The sequence below is a fragment of the Orcinus orca genome, chromosome 9, assembly GCF_937001465.1.
Source record: "Orcinus orca chromosome 9, mOrcOrc1.1, whole genome shotgun sequence".
NCBI classification, from domain to species: Eukaryota; Metazoa; Chordata; class Mammalia; order Artiodactyla; family Delphinidae; genus Orcinus; species Orcinus orca.
The window spans coordinates 18,420,820-18,441,514 of NC_064567.1; the positions used below are offsets into that span (position 1 = coordinate 18,420,820).

Consider the following 20,695-nt stretch of genomic DNA (forward strand, 5'->3'; position numbering starts at 1 on the left):
GCATTTAGAAACTGAAACAGTCACTGTGATGTGCTACGTTCACCCCTGGGGAATAGCAGATCAAAGCGTGTTTCAGCAGGGGGGTTAGTAACATAGTTTAATGCCTGAGATGGGGAAAAGGTGATGGAACCAGGGTAGGAAAATCAAAATGAAATGACCCCATGGGTTCGTTTTATTCTCTTAAAATATTATCAGTTATCCTAGGGTTGGGGAAGGTGGAAGCATAGTAAGTAACTTAGAGACACGTCATACCTGATGTAAATACTTGATTCTCTGACATCATTTTTTTCCTAAAAGTGGTTTAACAGTATCTTTTCCTCATAGTGAGATTTGCCACCTCAATTCAATAATACAATTTAACAAACATCAATTCAGCAACAATGAAGGGGAAAACTGGGAGGCACACGGTTCAAGTAGACATAGTTCTTGCCACCAGGAGCTCGCCCATAGCCCTGAGCACTCAGGATTATTTCTTCAGGTGTTTAACCTGCTTAGTAGTTTCTACCATAGCAGGTACCATTTTCAACCCCTCACCTGTTTTGCATATGAGTTTCTTACATAGGAGCTGGTTTTCCTAAAGGTCCTTCATTCTCCCTCGCTCCCTCCCTCTCTCTCTTCTTCACTCTGTCCCTCCATCCCTCCGTCCCTCCATCCCTCTGTCCCTCCATTCCTTTCTTTCTTCCTTTCTACCTTCCCTCCAAACTCAGTGAGCATCTGCTATGAGCCAAATGCCATAGAGATATGGAGGGTACCGTGGCTAATAAGACAAAGTCCTTGACCTCATACCACTAACATTCTGGTCAAGAAAGTTTCCTTCCTGGCCAAAGCTCCATGTGCCTTAACTACAGTACTCTGAAAAAGGTCATCTGTCTTTGAATAACATCCTTGAAGAAGCTAGATCACATAAATCTATCAACACACTGGGGCATTGCTTGAATCTGACCTATGAAACAAGTAACAAAAAAATTTGACTTTATAAATAATACCTCACGTATATTTATAGTGTGCCTTCCCCATGCACAGCTCCAAGCATCTCAAGATTTATGTGATAGAGGAGAAAATCATCCTCACATAATATATATGAGAATGTTTTTCTTTAAAATCAAGTGACAGATCTCTGTAGGATTGTCAACTTGAGGACACTTGTCAAGCAGTATCCCACAGCAGTCATCTTACTTAATTTTTTGTCAACACCTTGGTTAAGTGGATTTAATAAATGATTCAAAATATGTCTGAGTGGCTGGAGCTAGAAGCAAAAATGGCTTTTAAGACAACCTTGACAGCTTTTTCCTGCTGACAACACAGGAGCAAAGATGATGAACATTCCCAAAGCAATAGGTCCTTCCACGCAAGGGAAGCGGATTGTGCGAAGGTTTAAACACGTTGAGCCCAGCTGCTGTCTAAGATGTCGCTATTCATTCAAAGATGCTAGAAGTTTGAACTCAGAGGGGAAGGCAGAAAAAAGCCTGGGAGATGAAGCCTTGCCTGCACTTTGTAACTTTGGTTTTACGATGAAACAATTAAAATATGGAAGTTGAAATGACCCTAACACCCCCACCCCCACCCCATGGAGTCTCAGTTGTCGATTTACAGCCTCTCAGCTCCAAATCCACCCCTCACGGCCCTGCTTGTGATGCTGGAGCTGGATCCTCTGGACATTTCCCCTCTGCCAGGTGGCACAGTGTGGACCTTCGTCATGACAGCACTGCAGGAACACAGCGGGAGGAGGGGCCTTGTCTTCCTGGTTCTGGTGCTTTTTCCTTTCTTCTTGTTCCTGCAGCATATAGGACATCGCCTCAGTGAGTTCAGTGGTATCCTTCCAGGAGGTTACCAGGATGTTCTCCAGAGCCCCAGCCAGTTTCCTGGAAAGTACAACACCCAATGACTTGGCCAGTGCCCCAGCCGGACCCCAGAGGGTGGTTCACGGCTAGTTTTATCAGCACCTTACGGAACTTCTCTACTAGCTAGTGGGCTATAGCCATGCCCTCTTTGGTAAAGCCTGAGTCTCAATTTGCAAGAGAGAAGGCCCTCTTCCAAATTTGTTCCTTCCTTGAGTGGTCTGCTTCATTCCTAGGTTGTAGTTACTATTCCTATTATCTTGGGAGTTTCGTAACCCATTACGTTAAGTAATCCTCTGTTACTGTTAATAATTCTTTATATTAAACTTTCCTTGTTCGTTACTGTATGATTTCTGTTCCTTGACTAAGGACCTTGATTAATCCACTAATATCCAACATAAATGTGTGTTTATGTTCACCAAAAGTTATGTACAAGAAATTTCATAGTTGCACTCTTCATAATGCCCCAAATGTCCATCAGGAGAAGAGATAAACTGTGGTACGTTCATACAAGGGAATGTTATCCAGCAATGAGAATAAATGAACTACAAGTGCGTGCAACAACACATATGAACCAACAAACATATCGTTGAGTGAAAGAAGCAGAAACAAAAGAAAATATTTTGTATGATTCCATTTACGTCAAGTCTAAAACCAGGCAAAACTAATCTCTGTTGCTAGAAAGTAAAAAATGGGGTTATTCCTGGAGGGGATTAGTGATTTGAAGGGGCCACAGGGATCTTTTGGGGTGCTGGTAATGTTTTGTTTTTGGCCAGGGTATTGGTTATATATCATTGTTTATGCAAATTATTGAGCAGTACATTTTTGATGTGTACATTTTAGAAATGAGTCAAGATGAAAAATATTATATATTTATTGAATTTATGAGGTGTGAATTATTTGACTCAAATAATGAAGTCAAGCTCACTCATTCATTCATTCAACAAAAAGCGTGTGTACATATTATATACCAGCCACTGTATATAATGCTAAGGATCTAGAGATGAGTTAGTTATTCTTGGTTTCTGTCCACAAAGGGGCACGGTCTAAAGGGGGAGACCAACATGAACATGTATAACTACAATACAACATGATTCATGGACTGGTTTATGTATGGATGGGGTGCTAGAGATATAGAGGAGGGAACTGTGAATGGTGCTTTGAAAAACTACACACAGAAAGGTGATGTCTGAGCAGGGACCTTCCCCCTGTACAGTGTAGAAGTATCTACTCACTCCTGTGTCCCCATTGCCATAAAAGGATGAGTAGGAGATGGCCAAAAAGAAAAGGGTTTTCAGAGCAAGCAGAACAGCGTGTGCACAGATGCGAATTTTGAAAGTCACTATAAACTCAGAGAACAGAGCATTTAATGTGGCAGGAGTCCAGGTAGCACTGGAAAGAATGGCAGGAGAGGAAATTACAAACGTAAACTGAGGCTTGATGGTGACATGTTTGCATGCCTTCTACAGAGTGTGAATTTCACACAAGGAGCCAAGAAACATTGTATAGCTAGTCTTCAAAGATGCCCCTTCCCCCCCACACAGATGATGCCTTTGCTAGTCCCCTCCCACAATGAATCTGGGTTGGCCAATGGAACCAACAGAATTTGGTGCAAGTGACACTGTGTCAGTGTCACACACTGAGGCCACTACAGCTTTTGACTTGATCTCTTGGAACGTTTGTTCTAGGGGGAGCTAGTCATCTTGTAAGAAGTCTGGCTAACCTGAGTCCACAATATTGTGAGGAAACACAGCCTAAGAGAGGCCATGAGGAGAGAGCCATTCATCAGCCCAGTCACGCCTTCGGAAGCCTCCAGCCTTAGCTGGCATCTGACCACAACGGCATCCGAAACTCCAACGGAGAACGGACTAGGTATATGTCGAACGTTGTCAACATACAGAACTGTGTGTGAGAGAGAACATCTTTTTGTTCTATACTACATTTTTTTTTTTTTTTTTTTTTTTTTTTTTTTTTGCGGTGCGCGGACCTCTCACTGTTGTGGCCTCTCCCGTTACGGAGCACAGGCTCCGGATGCGCAGGCTCAGCAGCCATGGCCCACGGGCCTAGCCGCTCTGCAACATGTGAGATCTTCCCGGACCGGGGCACGCACCCGTGTCCCCTGCATCCGCAGGCAGACTCTCAACCACTGCGCCACCAGGGAAGCCCTATACTACATTTTGAATCACCACATTTTAGGGTGGTTTGTTACACAGTACTGGTAATTGGAACTGACATCTTGGAAAAGCAGTGTGACATAAAGAGTTTGAGTTTGTTTTTGGAAACAGTATGGCGACAGCATGGAGGATGAGTTGAAGAGGGAAGAGGCTGAAGGCACCAAGATGTGTTAGGAGGATAAGTAGACATCGATGTAAACTGAAAGGCGAGGCTGGAATCTAGAGATACTTGTGAGACAGAATGTAGAGATAAAAGAAATGTGTGATGGGAAGGCAAGGAAGACTGTGAATATCTTTTAGGTTTTTGCCCAAAGAGAACAGATAGTGGATAATGTCCTTAGTAGAAATAAGGGCCCTATTTGGGAGGGTAGATAATGAACTGTGTATATGCTGTTGTTGAGGGGTTTACAAGGATTTATTGGTGAAAATGTCAAATAAGCAGTTGGAAACTTTGATTTAAGGCACACAGGAGATTGGGGCTGTACATACACGTAAGATCTCAGTTACATATGGTGATGGTTGAAGTTATGGAGATGAGATAACCAATAGAAAGTGTTCAGGGAAACAGAGGAGGGACAAATGATGGAGCTCTGTTAGGAGAACTCAGTGGGCAGAGGAGGAAAAGCCCAAAAAGAAAACTGAAAAAGATAAGTCAGAGAAGTAGAAAGAGAAACAGGCCGCTCGTGTCTTATGAGCAGAGGGACAAGAGAATGTCAAGAGGATTGAGCTTTCATTGTCGAAAGCCGTGGCAAGATCAAGTAAGGTGAGCCTGTGATATTTGGTTTGGACAATTGAGAGGTCATTAGGGCTCTAAATGAGGCTACTTTCAATAACCTGGCTTTAATGAGAGTAAAAAGCAGAGACCGTGAATATAGATTACTCTTTAAAGATATTCAGTGTTAAAGTGAAGGAGAAGGACAAGTTAGTTTGTTTGAGCCTGACTGTAGGCTACAGGGAAAGAGGAGCCTGGGTGGCTGGTTGGCTGGCCCAGAGTCCCTGAGCCAGTGCGACGGGTGCGATGGAAAGGTCTCCAGAGTCAGCTGGTTTATAGGCTTGTGCTCTTCAAAGTGTGTTTGACAGATCTGTAGCATCACTGACACCTGGTAACTTGTTGGAAGTGCAGAACCTTAGGCCCCACAGCAGGTCTAGTGAATCAGAACCTGCATTTTAACAAGATCCCCAGGTGATCATAGCTTTTAATCCTCACAACAGCCAGGTAAGATGGGCATTAACTGTTCCCATCTTTACCTATGATGAGAAAGCAGTTGCCTGAGATAGCCAAGCTGATTAGTGGCTAAGCCAAGATTCAATCCCAGAACTTCCCGAGTCCAATGTTCTTTTCAAAAGGTAGAGAAGGAAGTTCAGAGAATTTCTACTTTCTCCCAATTCAGGAGAATTTTCAGATACTAGAATACTTCCAACGATCAAGCAATCACAGGTGTGTACCTCTAGTGCCGTCAGCTGTGAGTTTACCGTGAAAGTGCTGGACGAATCCCTTTCAGAGCCCTTGGCGGCCTCTTAAGAAACAACATTAACAACGTTGGAACTTCACTTCCCAGCAAGCCCCGCGGCTTGCTACCGCGCGAGGCATGACGGGCACCTCGCCTATCTCTCCTCTCCGGTGGAGCTGCCGGGCAGAAGAGAGTTACGACGCAGCCGGACGTACGGGCGCGCAGCATTCTAGGAAGTGTAGTCTGGCCCGGATTCGGACACCCCTTCGGATGAATGGGGCCCCGGCTAACGGCTAACTACAGCTCCTCGCCGGCAGCGTTGGTGGCGGCCGCCGGGAAAAGGGAGACAGCGACGGCCCCGGGAGAGCAGCACTCCGAGACGGTGGTGATGTTCAGTGCCGCGGCGAGGCGGCAGCCGGGTTTCCTGGGGTAGCAGTCTAGGCGGGCGCTTCCTCTGCGCGCTCGCTCTCCTTACCCTGCCCCGGCCATGCGCCCGGCCTTCGCGGTGGGCCTGGTTTTCGCAGGCTGCTGCAGTAACGTGATCTTCCTAGAGCTCCTGGTCCGGTGAGTGACCCCCGCCGGTCGCACTAAAGAAGCCGAGGGAGGGGCACCCCCACGCGCAGTCCCCCCCCTAGCCGGGCGGGGCCCGGGGTGGGACCGCCTGCGCCCAGTGTCTGCACTGGGCTGCTTGGGACCCCGCTGAGTCGGCTGCTCAGTCATCCTGCGCACCGTCCGCTCTCCCGCCCAATAGTTTCTCAGCATCCCTCGAGGGGAACACTGGGGGTGTTTGCTGTCGTCACCCTCTTTTCACACTCTGGGGGATTGAAGCCTGGAGAGTTTTTTTCCCCAGGGAGCTCGTGGCAGAACCCAAGGTTCCTCCAGCTCTTTTCTCGATCCTGCTAATGCCATATATATGAAGTGAGCAAAGCTTGGACTTAAAAAGCAATCTGATTTGGTACACGCTGCAAAGAAAGTTTCAGTTGTTTTAAAGTGGGCTGCAAAGAAGTTCTTTTATTGGCCTTAGAGATGGTTGTGAGTACTTTGCCCAATATGCTTCTCGCGGATGTAGTAGAACGAATTCTTATGCTGCAGATCGGTCCAATTGACCGGGAATAGCCTTTCCAGCATTAAGATATTAAATCAGGAAGCTTGCATTTTGAGGTGTAGCTTTATAAATCAAGAATGGTTATGACACTTTCCCAAAGGGACACCAGGGTAGTTTTATTGAGGTGGCACGCAAATAATGTTGAGTAATAATGTGCAAAGTTCATTGAGTAGAAGCCGTTAAAGACAACAGGTGGACTCTATAAAGCTCAGGACTGAAAATCTCAGGGGTTCCCGTCTTTGGCTCTGTCATCCCCTGGTTGTGTGATGTTTTCGAGTTATTTAGCCTCTCTGGGCTTCCTTTTTCCACCTATAAAATAATATCTATGGTGCTGTTTAGCACCATGTTTTTAAATCTGCACATTATCTCCATTGACCATCAGAACAATCTTGTGTACAAGATAGGTCAAGAATTATATTCTCTGTTTTACTGAAAGTGAAACATGTCCCAGGAAGTTAGGTCGTCTCTTACTACTTGTAAGTGGCAGAACCAGAAGTGGAATCCAGGAATCTAAACTCCTAGTCCAATACCTTTTTCAACGTTCCTGTTATTTTTGAGCTTGAGCAGCCCTGAGGCTTTGGTCACCCATTTCCTCCTGTGGTGCCTGCTAGAAATATATTTTATTTTCATGATAACATTGATTAAGTCATTCTGAAGCAACCAGTTTGCTTAAGGTAAACTCTGTGGCATTAATTTTTGCGATTACAGAGCTTGAAATTTTAATGTGCAAAAAGTGTTGATTAAAATCTTTCATTTGTCATTCTCTGGAGTAGGCAGTGAGGGAAGTGAAAATGAAAAAAAAAATGTATCTGTCATTTACAGTACATTCACAGCTGTACCAGCTGTCAGCTGGTACACTTCAAAGAAAGGTCACTTTGGAAATTGGTTTAAAAATATAAAAATGTGATAAAATCGGGCCAGCCATGGAAATGAAGGTCAGAGAATAATAGTGTAATGTTTGTGTCGAATATGCCATTGAATTAAACCTTGCCAAAGGCTGTATGACATCAGAATACGTTATGTTAGTAACTGAGGGCCTTTTAAAATTTATTTTTTAACCAGTTGTGAGCCCTTAACTACGTTACTTGGTCTCCCTGAGTCTGTTCTCTTAGCTGTGAAAGGGCGGTGATAGCTCTGCCAGCCTCACAGGATTTTGAAGGATTAAATGAGCTGCAGGTGCAAAGCCTGAAGCTCGTAATAGGTTCCCCTTCTCACAACCTTTGTTTCAATATACATACACCCAGTTTTATGAGCTGTTCCTGAAAAGTTGTGGGTAAATCTAACTTTACAGGATGTTTTTCTGCATTATTGGATCTTCTATTTAGAATACTTAGAATAATTTGTTAAAAAAAACCCCAAAAAAACATCATTCCTTATCTTTCTTGTACATCTGAATGTTTGCATACAGCAATGGGTTTTCATAATGTGGTAAGGGGTACATTTGTTAGTTTAATGAGTGGTACCCCAAACTGAATAGCAGCTTTGTCCTGATTTGCTTGGGCAACTCCAACTTATCATATTTCAGATCAAGAAAATAAGAGCTGGTTGGACCAGATGGTCTTTTAAGGTTCTTTGTAGATTTGGCTTTCTCATAATTTGTGACTTTATCTTGGGACATCACAGTGGAACGCTAATAAATTTTTATAGAGCAGGAACTGTGCTTCTTATATAGCTTCCTTGGAACACTAAGTATGAATTGAAATGCTAAACTGACTTGTAGGGAGAAGTGAGCATTTGTAACCATTTTCCCCCAAGTTGGAGAACAAATTTAGGTTTTTCTTTTCTGATTTCATACTTATAATTGGGACCTATAATAAAATATAAAGCGCCCATGCAGTGTGCAGGGCAGATGTGAAGTAATGAATGAGTGCCTTGATCTCCCTTCTGAGAGAGTTTACATTCTACCTTGGAAACAAGATACACATCAGCTCACTAACTAGGCGAGGTGTCTTATGTCAGGAAAACAATCTGAAACATTTTCTTTTTCGCATTTTATTTTTTCATCAAGTGCCTAATGTTGAATCAAATAAGGAAGTTTTCTAAATCTAGAATAAGAAATACAGAAGCCATAAACTATCTGCCTAATTCTTTCTCTTCAGAATTGCTTCTTTTTTAAAAAAGTAATAATTTGTATTCTTGCCAAAGAGAATTCAAAGAGAAACTGTTTGCAGTTAGTGATTATAATACCTAAGGAATAAAGTTCAAGAAAACACAGCTACTGAGCCTGCGTGTCTGGAGCCTGTGCTCCGCAACAAGAGAGGCTACGATAGTGAGAGGCCCGCGCACTGCGATGAAGAGTGGCCCCTGCTTGCCGCAACTAGAGAAAGCCCTTGCACAGAAAAGGAGACCCAACACAGCCAAAAATAAATAAATACATTTATTTTAAAAAAGAATTATTATTAAAAGAAAACAAGCAATTCAGGGGAAAAGGATCCAGGTTTGTACCCTGAAGTTTTAAAGTGACTTATTCAAGTTAAGATAAATAGTTCCATTGGTAGCTATACAGCATTCTGTTCTTAAAAAGCTCTGTAAGTTGATTTTTTTAAAAATTGAATTATGTGAGTACATTAGGGAGATATAAAAATCCTATGGAAATAGAGACAAAGTAGATTAGAATTGTCAAGGGGAGGGGGAAATAGGGAGTGATTCCTAATGGGTATGGGATTTCTTTTGGAAGTGTCCTAAAAATTAAATGATGGTAATAACTGCACAACTTTAAATATAATACTAAAAACCACTGAATTGTAAAAAAAAATAATAACAATGATAATAATATGGAGGTCTGCAACCACCATTTATTTGCCAGGTGGCCCTGGGAGACTTACCTAATTCTGTGCCATTTGGCCCTCAGTGTCTTAGCAATGAAATGGCCATAATAATAACTACCTCCATAAATAAAGATAAAATTAAAAATTATTATGATGCCTTTTATTTTTTATTTTAATTTTTTTAATGTTTTCAATAGCTTTAACTTTTTTATACCTTTGTTGAAGTATATTCATAAACAAAGATTGGACACATTTAATGTATACAAATTGATGAATATGCATACACTTATGAAACCATCATCATAATCAAGGTAATAAACATATCCATCACCTCCAAAATTCCCTTGTGCTCCCTTTTTTTTTATGGTAAGAACACTGAACATGAAATGTACCCTCTTAACAAATTCTTAAGTGTGCACTACTGAATTGTTAACCATATGCACTACGATTTTCAGAGATCTTTTGAACTTATTCACCTTGTATAACTGAAAACTTATACCCATTGAACAAGTCCCCATTTTCCCTTCCCCCCGACCCTGGCAATCCCCATTCTATTGTCTGCTTCTGTAAGTTTGACTATGTTAGATGCTTCATATAAGAGGAATCATGCAGTCCTTCTGTCCTTTTGTGACTCGCTGACTTCATTTAGAATGCCTTCCATGTTGTTGCAAATGGTGTCATTTCCCTCTTTTTTAAGGCTGAATAATATTTATTGTATGTTTATACCGCATTTTCTGTATACATTCTTCTGTCCATGGACATTTCAGTTGTTTCTGTATCTTTACTAGGTATTGCAAATAGTGCTGCAATGAATATGGGGACGTAGCTATCACTTTAAGATCCTGATTTCAATTATTTATTTTTAACATTTTTTTAAAAATTGAAGTATAGTTGATTTACAATGCTGTGCCAATCTCTGCTGTACAGCAAAGTGACTCAGTTGTACACATATAGACATTCTTTTTCATATTCTTTTCCATTATGGTTTATCCCAAGAGATTGAATGTAGTTCCCTGTGCTATACAGTAGGACCTTGTTGTTTGTCCATCCTAAATGTAATAGCTTGCATCTACCAACCCCAAACTCCCAGTTCATCCTTATCCCTCCCTACCCCCCTTGGCAACCACAAGTCTGATCTCTATGTCTGTGAGTCTGTTTCTGTTTCATAGATAGGTTCATTTATGCCATATTTTAGATTCCATATGTAGATGATATCATATGGCATTTGTCTTTCTCTTTCTGACTTACTTCACTTAGTATGATAATCTCTAGTTGCATCCATGTTGCTGCAAATGGCATTATTTCATTCTTTGTTATCGCTGAGTAGTATTCCATTGTATATATCACATCTTCTTTATCCATTCATCCATTGATGGACACTTAGGTTATTTCCATGTTTTGGTTATTGTGAATAGTGCTGCTATGAACATAGGGGTGCATGTATCTTTTTTTTTTTTCACACACACACACACACACACACGCACACACACACACACTGTATTTTATTTTTACAAGAGATAAATAAACTGAGACCAAGCATTGTAAGTGGATGACCACAACAAAAGCAACACTGATTGCAATTACCAAACACGAAACACACTCACACTATGTCATAATATTGACATTCAGTCCAGGAATCCTCCACTGTAACAGCTCCTTTACTTTGCAGTGAAAATTGATTTGTATATTTTTTGCCTCTGAGTCCTTGTGGGATTTTTTTTTTATTCAAACAGAAAGTCACAAAAATTATAATCATCCTCATCAGTTCACTCAGTCCCAGGTAATTAATTTTTTTTATCTTGATCTTTTGTTAGCACTTTTATGAATTCATCAGTTTTCCATTAGAGTTCTGAAAATGCTTATTCATTCAGTTGAACAGTATAGTCAGTTACCAGAAACCTGTACTTGTCAGAGTCTTTTCCATGAATTCCTTGAAGATGAAACCCTTTTATAGGAACATTTTTGCAAAACCATCAGTACACCCAGAACTGTCTGTAAATGACAAAAGACTTAAAAATGACCACGGTTAAAGATTTGATGAAAGTTCATAATAATGTAATTGACAAGGAAATTTAGTTATTTCTGAGATATACATTTTAAAGTAATAACTAGAATTATGACTTATAACATTATACCGGATCATATAAGATTTTTAGAAATTTCATGTAATGTCTGAAACATATTAACATATTTCCATACAAATAACCCAAAGAAAGTTTAGTATTAGTTGTTTATTTGTTTGCTTGTTTGTTTTTTGTACTGCAGGTTCTTATCAGCCATCAATTTTATACACATCAGTTTATACATGTCAATCCCAATCGCCCAATTCAGCACACTACCATCCCCACCCCACCACGGTTTTCCCCGCTTGGTGTCCATACGTTTGTTCTCTACATCTGTGTCTCAACTTCTGCCCTGCAAACCGGTTCATCTGTACCATTTTTCTAGGTTCCACATACATGCGTTAATATACAATATTTGTCTTTCTCTTTTCTGACTTACTTCACTCTGTATGACAGTCTCTAGATCCATCCACATCTCAACAAATGACTCAATTTCGTTCCTTTTTATGGCTGAGTTATATTCCATTGCATATATGTACCACAACTTCTTTATCCATTCGTCTGTCAATGGGCATTTAGGTTGCTTCCATGACCTGGCTATTGTAAATAGTGCTGCAATGAACATTGGGGTGCATGTGTCTTTTTGAATTATGGTTTTCTCTGGGTATATGCCCAGTAGTGAGATTGCTGGGTCGTATGGTAGTTCTATTTTTAGTTTTTTAAGGAACCTCCATACTGTTCTCCATAGTGGCTGTATCAATTTGCATTCCCACCAGCAGTGCAAGAGGGTTCCCTTTCCTCTACACCCTCTCCAGCATTTGTTGTTTGTAGATTTTCTGATGATGTCCATTCTAACTGGTGTGAGGTGATACCTCATTGTAGTTTTGATTTGCATTTCTCTAATAATTAGTGATGTTGAGCAGCTTTTCATGTGCTTCTTGGCCATCTGTATGTGCTCCTTGGAGAAATGTCTATTTAGGTCTTCTGCCCATTTTTGGATTGGATTGTTTGTTTTTTTTAATATTGAGGTGCATGAGCTGTTTATATATTTTGGAGATTAATCCTGTGTCCATTGATTCGTTTGCAAATATTTTCTCCCATTCTGAGTGTTGTCTTTTCGTCTTGTTTATGGTTTGTTTTGCTGTGCAAAAGCTTTGAAGTTTCATTAGGTCCCATTTGTTTATTTTTGTTTTTATTTCCATTACTCTAGGAGGTGGATAAACAAAGATCTTGCTGTGATTTATGTCAAAGAGTGTTCTTCCTATGTTTTCCTCTAAGAGTTTTATAGTGTCCGGTCTTACATTTAGGTCTCTAATCCATTTTGAGTTTATTTTTGTGTATGGTGTTAGGGAGTGTTCTAATTTCATTCTTTTACATATAGCAGTCCAGTTTTCCCAGCACCACTTATTGAAGAGACTGTCTTTTCTCCATTGTATATCTTTGCCTCCTTTGTCGTAGATTAGTTGACCATAGGTGCGTGGGTTTATCTCTGGGCTTTCTATCTTGTTCCATTGCTCTATGTTTCTGTTTTTGTGCCAGTACCATATTGTCTTGATTACTGTAGCTTTGTAGCATATAGTCTGAAGTCATGGAGTCTGATTCCTCCAGCTCCGTTTCTTTCCCTCAAGACTGCTTTGGCTATTCGGGGTCTTTTGTGTCTCCGTATAAATTTTAAGATGATTTGTTCTAGTTCCGTAAAAAATGCCATTGGTAATTTGATAGGGATTGCATTGAATCTGTAGATTGCTTTGTGGAGTAGAGTCATTTTCACAATATTGATTCTTCCAACCCAAGAACATGGTATATCTCTCCATCTGTTTGTATCATCTTTAATTTCTTTCATCAGTGTCTTATAGTTTTCTGCATACAGGTCTTTTGTCTGCCTAGGTAGGTTTATTCCTAGGTATTTTATTCTTTTTGTTGTAATGGTAAATGGGAGTGTTTCCATAATTTCTCTTTCAGATTTTTCATCATTAGTCTATAGGAATGGAAGAGATTTCTGTGCATTAATTTTGTATCCTGCAATGTTACCAAATTCATTAATTAGCTCTAGTAGTTTTCTGGTGGCATTTTTAGGATTCTCTATGTATAGTATCATGTCATCTGCAAACAGTGATAGTTTTACTACTTCTTTTCCAATTTGTATTCCTTTTATTTATTTTTCTTCTCTGATTGCCATGGCTAGGACTTCCAAAACTGTGTTGAATAATAGTGGTGAGAGTGGACATCCTTGTATCGTCCCTGATCTTAGAGGAAATGCTTTCAGTTTTTCACTATTGAGAATGATGTTTGCTGTGGGTTTGTTGTATATGGCCTTTATTATGTTGAAGTAGGTTCCCTCTATGCCCACTTTCTGGAGAGTTTTTATTATAAATGGGTGTTGCATTTTGTCAGAAGCTTTTTCTGCATGTATTGAGATGATCATATGGTTTTTATTCTTCAATTTGTTAAAATGGTGTATCACATTGATTTGCATATATTGAAGAATCCTTGCATCCCTGGGATAAATCCCACTTGATCATGGTGTATGATCCTTTTAATGTGTTGTTGGATTCCGTTTGCTAGTAATTTGTTGTGGATTTTTGCATCTATATTCCTCAGTGATATTGGTCTGTAATTTTCTTTTTTTGTAGTATCTTTGTCTGGTTTTGGTATCAGGGTGGTGGTGGCCTCATAGAATGAGTTTGGGAGTGTTCGTTCCTCTGAAATTTTTTGGAAGAGTTTGAGAAGGATGCATGTTAGCTCTTCTCTAAATGTTTGATAGAATTCACCTGTGAAGCCATCTGGTCCTGGACTTTTGTTTGTTGGAAGATTTTTAATCACAGTTTCAATTTCTTTACTTGTGATTGGTCTGTTCATATTTTCTCTGTCTTCCTGGTTCAGTCTTGGGAGGTTCTACCTTTCTAAGAATTTGTCCATTTCTTCCAGGTTTCCATTTTATTGGCATAGAGTTGCCTGTAGTAGTCTCTTAGGATGCTTTGTATTTCTGTGGTGTCTGTTGTAACTTCTCCTTTTTCATTTCTAATTTTATTGATTTGAGTCCTCTCCCTCTTTTTCTTGATGAGTCTGGCTAATGGTTTATCAATTTTCTTTATCTTAAAGGACCAGCTTTTAGTTTTATTGATCTTTGCTATTGTTTTATTTGTTGCTATTTCATTTATTGCTGCTGGGATCTTTATGATTTCTTTCCTTCTGCTAGCTTTGGGTGTTGTTTGTTCTTATTTCTCTAGGTCCTTTAGGTGTAAGGTTAGATTGTTTACTTGAGATTTTTCTTGTGTCTTCAGGTAGGCTTGTATAGCTATAAACTTCACCCTTAGAACTGCTTTTGCTGCATCCCATAGGTTTGGGGATCATCGTGTTTTGTCATTTGTCTCTAGGTATTTTTTGATTTCCTGTTTGATTTCTTCAGTGATCTCTTGGTTATTTAATAACTTATTGTTTAGCCTCCATGTGATTGTGTGTTTTTACGTTTTGTGTGTGTGTGTGTGTGTGCGTGTGTAATTCATTTGTACTCTCATAGCATTGTGGTCAGAAAAGATGCTTGATATGATTTCAATTTTCTTAAATTTACCAAGGCTTGATTTGTGACCCAAGATGTGATCTATCCTGGAAAATGTTCTGTGCGCACTTGAGAAGAAAGTGTAATCTGCTGTTTTTGGATGCAATGTGCTATAAATATCAAATCTATCTGGTCTGTTGTGTCATTTAAAGCTTTTCTGTTTCCTTATTTATTTTCAGTTTGGGTGATCTGTCCATTGGTGTAAGTGAGGTGTGAAAGTCCCCCTATTATACTATTATTGCATTACTGTTGATTTCCTCTTTTATAGCTGTTAGCAGTTTCCTTATGTATTGAGGTGCTCCTATGTTGGGTGCATATATATTTATAATTGTTATATCTTCTTCTTGGATTGATCCCTTGATCATTATGTAGTGTCCTTCCTCGTCTCTTGTAACATTCTTCATTTTAAAGTTTATTTTACCTGATATGAGTATAGCTACTCCAGCTTTCTTTAGATTTCCATTTGCATGGAAAATCTTTTTCCATCCCCTCACTTTCAGTCTGTATGTGTCCCTAGGTCTGAAGTGGGTCTCTTTTAGGCAGCATATATATGGGACTTGTTTTTGCATCCATTCAGCAAGCCTGTGTCTTTTGGTTGGAGCATTTAATCCGTTCACGTTTAAGGTAATTATCAATATGTATGTTCCTTTGACCATTTTCTAAATTGTTTTGGGTTTGTTTCTGTAGGTCCTTTTCTTCTCTTGTGTTTCCCAATTAGAGAAGTTCCTTTAGCATTTGTTGTAGAGCTGGTTTGGTGGTGCCGAATTCTCTTAGCTTTTGCTTGTCTGTAAAGCTTTTGATTTCTCCATCAAATCTGAATGAGATCCTTGCCAGGTAGAGTAATCTTGGTTGTAGGTTCTTCCTTTTCATCACTTTAAGTATATCATGCCACTCCCTTGTGGCTTGTAGAGTTTCTGCTGAGAAATCTGCTGTTAACCTTATGGGAGTTCCCTTGTATGTTATTTGTTGTTTTTCCCTTGCTGCTTTCAATAATTTTTCTTTCCACCATTCTGTCTTCCAGGTAACGTATCTGTTCTTCTGCCTCGGTTATTCTGCTATTGATTCCTTCTAGTGTAGTTTTCATTTCAGTTATTGTATTGTTCATCTCTGTTTGTTTGTTCTTTAATTCTTCTAGGTCTTTGTTCAACATTTCTTGCATCTTCTCGATCTTTGCCTCCATTCTTTTTCTGAGGTCCTGGATCATCTTCACTATTGTTATTCTAAATTCTTTTTGTGGAAGGTTGCCTATCTCCACTTCATTTAGTTGTTTTTCTGGGGTTTTATCTTGTTCCTTCATCTGGTATATAGTCCTCTGCTTTTTCACCTTTTCTATCTTTCTGTGAATGTGGTTTTTGTTCCACAGGCTGCAGGATTGTAGTTCTTCTTGCTTCTGCTGTCTGCCCTCTGGTGGATGAGGCTATCTAGGAAGCATGATGGGAGGGACTGGTGGTGGGTAGAGCTGACTGTTGCTCTGGTGGGCAGAGCTCAGTAAAACTTTAATCCACTTGACTGTTGACGGGTGGGGCTGGGTTCCCTCCCTGTTGGTTGTGTGGCCTGAGGCAACCCAACACTGGAGCCTACCTGGGCTCTTTGGTGGGGCTAATGACAGACTCTGGGAGGGCTCATGCCAAGGAGTACTTCCCAGAACTTCTGCTGCCAGTGTCCTTGTCCCCACGGTGAAACAGAGCCACCCGCCGCCTCTGCAGGAGACCTTCCAACACTATCAGGTAGATTTGGTTCAGTCTCTATGGGGTCACTGCTCCTTCCCCTGGGTCCCGATGCGCACACTACTTTGCGTGTGCCCTCCAAGAGTGGAGTCTCTGTTTCCCCCAATCCTGTTGAAGTCCTGTAATGAATTCCCACTAGGCTTCAAAGTCTGATTCTCTAGGAATTCTTCCTCCTGTTGCCAGATCCCCAGGTTGGGAAGCCTGATATGGGGCTCAGAACCTTCACTCCAGTGGGTTGACTTCTGTGGTATAAGTGTTCGCCAGTCTGTGAGTCACCCACCCACCAGTTATGGGATTTGATTTTACTGTGATTGGGCCCCTCCTACCGTCTCATCGTGGCTTCTCCTTTGTCTTTGGATGTGAGGTATCTTTTTTGGTGGGTTCCAGTGTCTTCCTGTCGATGATTTTCCAGCAGCTAGTTGTGATTCTGGTGTTCTCGCAAGAGGGAGTGAGAGCACGTCTTTCTACTCCGCCATCTTGGTTCTTCCTCCGATCTTCTGACACATTAATGTTGATCACTCTCTTGAGTTCCTCTGAAGATATTCTAATTTTTTGCTGTGTCCAGTGTGCTCTGCAAACTGTGTAACACCACACTCCAGAGGCCCTCCTTTCCACATGCTGCCTCTCCCCTTCTTCACAGGTCCTACTCATGTATCTTTTTGAATTATAATTTTGTCTAGGTATTTGCCCAGGAGTGGGATTGCTGGATCATATGGTAATTCTATTTTTAGTTTTCTGAGGAAATTCCATACTGTTTTCCATCGTGGCTGCACCAATTTACATTCCCAGCAACAGTGTAGGAGGGTTCCCTTTTCTCTACACCCTCTCCAGCATTTTTTATTGGTAGACTTTTTAATGATGGCCATTCTGACCAGTATGAGGTGGTACCTCATTGTAGTTTTGATTTGCATTTCTCTAATAATTAGTGATGCTGAGCATCTTTTCATGTGCCTACTGGCCATATGTATGTCTTCTTTGGAAAATTGTCTATTAAGGTCTTCTGCCCATTTTTCAATTGGGTTGTTTTTTTGTTGTTGTTCAGTTGTATGAGCTGTTTGTATACTTTGGAGATTAAGCCCTTGTCAGTTGCATAATTTGCAGATATTTTTTCCAGTTCCGTAGGTTGTCTTTTCTTTGTTTTGTTTTGCTTTTATGGTTTCCTCTGCTATGCAAAAGCTTGTAAGTTTGATTAGGTACCATTTGTTTATTTTGTTTTTACTTCTGTTGCCTTGGGAGACTAACCTACGAAAACATTGGTGTGATATATTACAGAGAATGATTTGCCTATGGTCTCTTCTAAGAATTTTATGGTGTCATGTCTTATGTTTAAGTCTTTTTTTTTTTTTTTTGGCTCTGTTGGTTCTTCATTGCTGCACATAGGCTTTCTCTAGTTCCAGCGAGCAGGGGCTACTCTTTTTTGTGGTGTGCAGGCTTCTCATTGCAGTGGCTTCTCTTGTAGCCGAGCACGGGCTCTAGGCACAATGGCTTCAGAAGTTGTGGCACGTGGGCTCAGTAGTTGTGGCTTGAGGGCTGTAGAGCATAGGCTCAGTAGTTGTGGCGGACGGGCTTAGTTGCTCCGGTGCATGTGGGATCTTCCTGGACCAGGGATCGAAACCGTGTCCCCTCCACTGGCAGGCAGATTCTCAACCACTGCGCCACCAGTGAAGTCCCTTTATTAATGTTTTATAATTCTCAGCGTATAAGTCTTTCATCTCCTTGGTCAGTTTTATTCCTTGTGTCTGTGTGTGTGATTTTTGAAAGGTATTGCTTTTGTACATTCCCTTTCTGATATTTTATTGTTAGCATAAAGAAATGCAACTGATTTCTGAATGTTAATCTTGTATCCTGCTACTTTGTTGAATTCATTTATTAGATCTAGTAGTTTTTGTGTGGAGTCCTTAAGGTTTTCTATATATAGTATCATGTCATCTGCGTATAGTGATAATTTTACCTCTTTCCTTCCAATCTGAATACGTTTTATTTCTTTTTCTTGTCTGGTTGCTGTGGTTAAGACTTCCAATACTGTGTTGAATAGAAGTGGTGAGAATGGGCATCCTTGTCTTGTTCCAGATTTTAGCAGGAAGGCTTTCAGCTTTTCACCATTGAGTATTATATTGGCTGTGGGTTTGTCATAAATGGCTTTTATTATGTTGAGATGTGTTCCTTCTATACCCACTTTGGTAAGAGTTTTTATCATGAATGGATGTTGAATTTTGTCAAATGCTTTTTCTGCATCTGTTGAGATGATTATTTGGTTTTTGACTTTTCTTTTGTTAATGTGGTATATTACATTGATTGATTTGCCTATGTTGAACCATCCTTGTGAACTTGGGATGAATCCCACTTGATTGTGGTGTATGATCTTTTTTATGTGTTGTTGGAATCAATTTGCTAATACTTTGTTGAGAATTTTTGCATCTATATTCATCAAAGACATTGGCCTGTAATTTTCTTTTTTTGGTGGTATCTTTGGTTTTGATATCAGGGTGATGGTGGCTTCATAAAATGTCTGTGGGAGTGTTCCCTCCTCTTCAATCCTTTGGAAGAGTTTGAGAACGATCAGTATAAGTTCTTTGTATGTTTGGTAGAATTTGCCTGTGAAGCCATCTGGTTCTGGACTTTTGTTTGTAGGGAGTTTTTTTGTTTTTAAGTTTTTTTTGATATGGACCATTTTTAAAGTCTTATTGAATTCATTACAATATTTCTTTCTGTTTCGTGTTTTGGTTTCTTGGCCATGAGGCATGTGGGATCTTAGCTCCCTGAGCAGGGATCGAACCCACACCCTCTGCATTGGAAGGTGAAGTCTTAACCACTGGGCCACCAGGGAAGTCCCTGTGGGGCGTATTTTTATTTTATTTTACTTTTAAAATTTATTTATTTTTATTTTGTGGTACGCGGGCCTCTCACTGTTGTAGCCGCTCCCATTGCAGAGCACAGGCTCCGGACGCGCAGGCTCAGCAGCCATGGCTCACGGGCCCAGCTGCTCCACGGCATGTGGGATCTTCCCGGACTGGGGCACGAACCTGTGTCCCCTCCATCGGCAGGCGGACTCTAAACCACCGCGCCACCAGGGAAGCCCCGTGGGCGTATTTTTAAATTGCAGATTCTGTTTCGCTTCTAGTGATTGGTCTGTTCAAATAATGTATTTCTTCTTGATTCAGTGTGGTGGGCTGTATGTTTCTAGAAAGTTGTCCATTTCTTCTAGGTTGTCAAATTTGTTGGTATATAATTTTTTATAGTATTCTCTTATGTTTTTTTGTATTTCTGTGGTATCACTTGTGCTTTCTCCTTTTTCATTTCTTATTTTGTTTATTTGGGTTCTCTCTCTTTTCTTCTTGGTGAGCCTGGCCAGAGATTTGTCAGTTTTCTTTACCCTTTCAAAGAACTAGCTCTTGGTTTTATTGATTTTTTTTCTATTGTCTTCTAAATCTCTATCTTATTTATTTCCTTCCTTCTGTTGACTTTAGGTTTTGTTTATTCTTCTTTTTCTGATTCTTTTAGGTGGTAGGTTAGATTGTTTATTTGAAATTTTTCTTATTTTTTGAGGAAGGCCTGTATTGCTATGAACTTCCCTCTAAGAACTGCTTTTGCTGCATCTCATAGATTTTGTATGGTTGTGTTTTCATTGTCATTTGTATCAAGGTAATTTTTAATTTCCTTTTTGATTTCCTCGTTGACCCATTGGTTTTTTAGTAGCATGTTGTTTAGTCCCCATGTAATCTTTTTTTTATTCTTCCTCAGTTCTTTTCCTGTGGTTGATTTCTAGTTTCATACTGCTGTGGTCAGAGAAGATGCTTGATATAATTTCTATACTCTTAAATTTGTTGTGGTGAGTCTTGTGCCCTAGTATGTGGTCATTCCTAGAGAATGTTGCATGTGCACTTGAAAAGAATGTGTGTTCTGGGTTTTTTTTTGGATGTAATGTCCTGCAAATATCAATTAAATATAACTGTTCTGTTGTATCATTTAGCATCTCTCTCCATTGATGTGAGCAAGGTGTTAAAGTCTCC

At 40.2% G+C, this 20,695-nt stretch overlaps 1 protein-coding gene across 34 annotated transcripts in view; it reads left to right on the plus strand.

Moving 5' to 3' along the window:
* SLC35B4 (solute carrier family 35 member B4) overlaps positions 1-20,695 on the plus strand; it is a 187,869-nt gene that overhangs the window by 121,555 nt on the left and 45,619 nt on the right. For 15 of the 34 annotated variants that reach the window (XM_049714979.1, XM_049714972.1, XM_049714976.1 and 12 more), the window contains 2 exons: positions 3,527-3,710; positions 5,404-6,027. The exons of 18 other annotated variants lie outside the window; for them this stretch is intronic. In XM_049714979.1, coding sequence (XP_049570936.1) covers positions 5,951-6,027 — 77 coding nt within the window. In that variant the 5' untranslated portion in view covers positions 3,527-3,710; positions 5,404-5,950. Of the gene's footprint in view, positions 1-3,526; positions 3,711-3,979; positions 4,298-5,403; positions 6,028-20,695 lie in introns of those variants that run through there. One more of the 34 variants, XM_049714983.1, reaches the window with a different exon arrangement.